Raw genomic sequence first — 2922 nt, 5'->3', positions numbered from 1 at the left:
ATATGTGTAAGTATGAATGTTGTTGATAATCAAGCCAGTGGCTGGGGTAATTTGGAAGCCCTGAAACAATTTCAAACAAGGTCTGAGATTTCCTCCAAATGAAAGAGGGGCAAGACTAGTGGAATGGTGAAGAATAGGACCTCTGTTCACACAAACATAGATTAGAATTGTGACTGCATCAGGTATTACTATTGTGACTTTGGCCTAATTATGTAACCACCATAAGATTGTGTCCTGAAACCTAAATTTACCATTATTAATTCCTATGTCCTAGTAGGAAGTCATTAAATATTAACCTTGCTCAATGCTAAGGTAAATTTTGGGAATTAGTCATAGTTAATCAGATGACTATGAATTCTAACAGACATCTCACATCCTACATTATCAGCAAGTTCTTAGGGCTCTGGGAAGGTCCCTGGGTAAATTCTCAAGCCTCTGATTGCCTACGCACGCTTATATTGGAGAGAGAGGAAGAAAAGGAAAAGGGGGAAGGGAGAGGGAGATGGAGACGTAGAATAACTGAGTTGGGTGGTGTGAAGAAGAAATTATATTTTTAAGATCATTGCCATCAGGAAATTACTCCCTAGGGCCCATGGTCTGGGCCTGTCCCCTTTCCCAGGGAGTGGGAAAGTCCAGAAGGTTAACAATTTTTCTAGGCCAGCATCTGGGTCTTGTCTGATGCCCATCACTTTTCTGTTCTATTGAGTTCCTGGAGTTTGATGCCAGATTTATCTGTTGAACATGTTCTACTATAATAAGAGCTAGCATTGTTGAGTACCTACTGTGTGCAAGACAGTGTTCTAAATTTATTACATACATTCACTCATTTAATACTGTCAACATCCCCATAACTAGGTAATAATATTATTCTCATTTTATGGAGGAAGAACCGAGGTACATAGAGAAAGTGCTCAAGGCAATCCGGGTAGTAAATTGTTGGCATACAATGCAAGCCTCTTGGCTACAAAGCCCCAGCTCTTGGTGAGTACTCTATAATGTGCTCATAGAATGTGAGCTCCAAGAGGGAAGCGGATCAGATATTTTGTTTTCTGTTCTATGCGCAGTGCCAAGAGCACCATCTGGGACATGGTTGAATAAGTGTAGAAATTAACACTGATCTCCTTTGAGGGGAATCTTGTTTGCCTTTGGAAATCTGATGCACTCTGTGACTAGAATGTAGCAGGCAGAAGAATCAGACAGCAAAATGTGCAGTTTGTTTGAATTTTGACACAGTTTCCAGGAAAAAAAGCTTGTGACTGTAATGCACACATGGTGATGATAACTGCCATATCTCAGTCCCTGACATTTCCTACCCCCTTTATCCCCAGCAGAAACTGAGAAGAGAATGAGAAGCGAGAACCAAAGCAGCGTGTCTGAATTCTTCCTCCTGGGGCTCCCAATCCGGCCAGAGGAGCAGAGTGTGTTCCTTGCCCTGTTCCTGGGCATGTACCTGACCACAGTGCTGGGGAACCTGCTCATAATCCTGCTGATCAGGCTGGATTCTCACCTCCACACTCCCATGTACTTCTTCGTCAGCCACTTGGCCCTCTCTGATGTCTCTTTCTCATCTGTCACTGTCCCAAAGATGCTCATGAACATGCAGACTCAGCAGTTATCCATCTCCTATGTGGGGTGTGTTTCCCAGATGTATTTTTTCATACTTTTTGTTTGTCTTGACAATTTCCTTCTTGCAGTCATGGCATATGACAGGTATGTGGCCGTCTGTCACCCACTCCACTACACTGCTGTCATGAGGAAGGAGCTGTGTGTCTTATTGGTGGCTGGATCCTGGTTCTTATCTTGTGCCCATGCCCTGTTGCATACAGTCCTTTTCTCTCACCTGTCCTTCTGTGCCGACAATACCATTCCCCACTTCTTCTGTGATCTCACTGTGCTCTTGAAGTTGACCTGCTCAGACACCTCCCTCAATGAGCTAGTTATCTTCATTGAGGGGGGAGTGTTTGCCTTCTTATCATTCACTACTATTTTGGGCTCTTATATCTGCATTGGGGTCACCATCCTGAGGGTTCCCTCCATCAAAAGGATCTGTAAAGCCTTGTCTACCTGTGGATCCCACCTGTTTGTGGTGTTTTTGTACTATGGGACTCTTGCAATGATTTACTTCTTTCCTTCATCAAACAGTTCCAAAGTCAAAGACATAATTGCTTCAGTTATGTATACGGTGGTGACACCCATGTTAAACCCCTTTATCTATAGCCTGAGGAACAGAGACATGAAATTGGCTCTGGGGGTACTTTATAGGAGGGGAATTATTTTTGCCACGTAACAGATATTCACTCACGTTCTTAATTTTCCTAGTGATGCTTCCAGAGACATTTCCTTGAAAAATTGCATAGGTGACTGTGGTAGATTGCAAAAATCATCACAATATTTTGCAGCCCCTCCTTGCAAGTAGGAGTTTATTTCCCCACCCGTTGAATCTGGGTAGGGCTTGCAATTCGCTTTGACTAATAGATTTAGTGAAAGTGATGCTGGAGAGTTCCAAGCCTGGGTAGACTATGTCCCTGCTGCTCTTGGGACCTTGACACCACCATGTGAACTAGCCTAAGCTAGACTGCATGAGGATGGGGGGCCACATGGAGGAGAACCAAGATGCTCCAGCTAATAATCCACCAGCTCCCAGGTGACCTGGTAGGTGATTGCAGAAGCACAAGTAAGCCCCTGCTGAGATCAGTTGAACCTAGCTCAGATCAGAAGCACCATCCAACTCAGCACAGTCCCAGCCCAAATTGCCAGCCCACAGTATTGTCATATAAACAAGTAGTTGTAGTTTAAGCCACTACATTTTGGGATAGTTTGCTATGCAGCAAAAGCTAACTGTTATACTGACTGCCCTTGTTCCTGATACTCTCCAAACTGCTTGATTTCCATGATCCCTACCCCTTTTCTGTTCCCTATATT

The 2922-nt window shown here is 43.8% G+C and overlaps 1 protein-coding gene across 1 annotated transcript; it reads left to right on the top strand.

Annotated features, from left to right (window-relative positions):
* The first annotated feature begins 1345 nt into the window (after window positions 1–1345).
* Window positions 1346–2287, top strand: LOC106841976 (olfactory receptor 1J4-like). The gene has a single exon (XM_070519944.1). The coding sequence runs from the start codon at window positions 1346–1348 to the stop codon at window positions 2285–2287; it is 942 nt and encodes a 313-aa protein (XP_070376045.1).
* Window positions 2288–2922: the final 635 nt, after the last annotated feature.

Source organism: Equus asinus, chromosome 10 (genome assembly GCF_041296235.1).
Source record: "Equus asinus isolate D_3611 breed Donkey chromosome 10, EquAss-T2T_v2, whole genome shotgun sequence".
In the NCBI taxonomy this organism is placed as follows: Eukaryota; Metazoa; Chordata; class Mammalia; order Perissodactyla; family Equidae; genus Equus; species Equus asinus.
This window is presented reverse-complemented; position numbering and strand designations above follow the sequence as displayed.

What these genes read in the sequence shown, in the direction of transcription:
- LOC106841976 (XM_070519944.1), top strand. Translation starts at nt 1,346, where the DNA reads ATGAGAAGCGAGAACCAAAGCAGCGTGTCTGAATTCTTCCTCCTGGGG.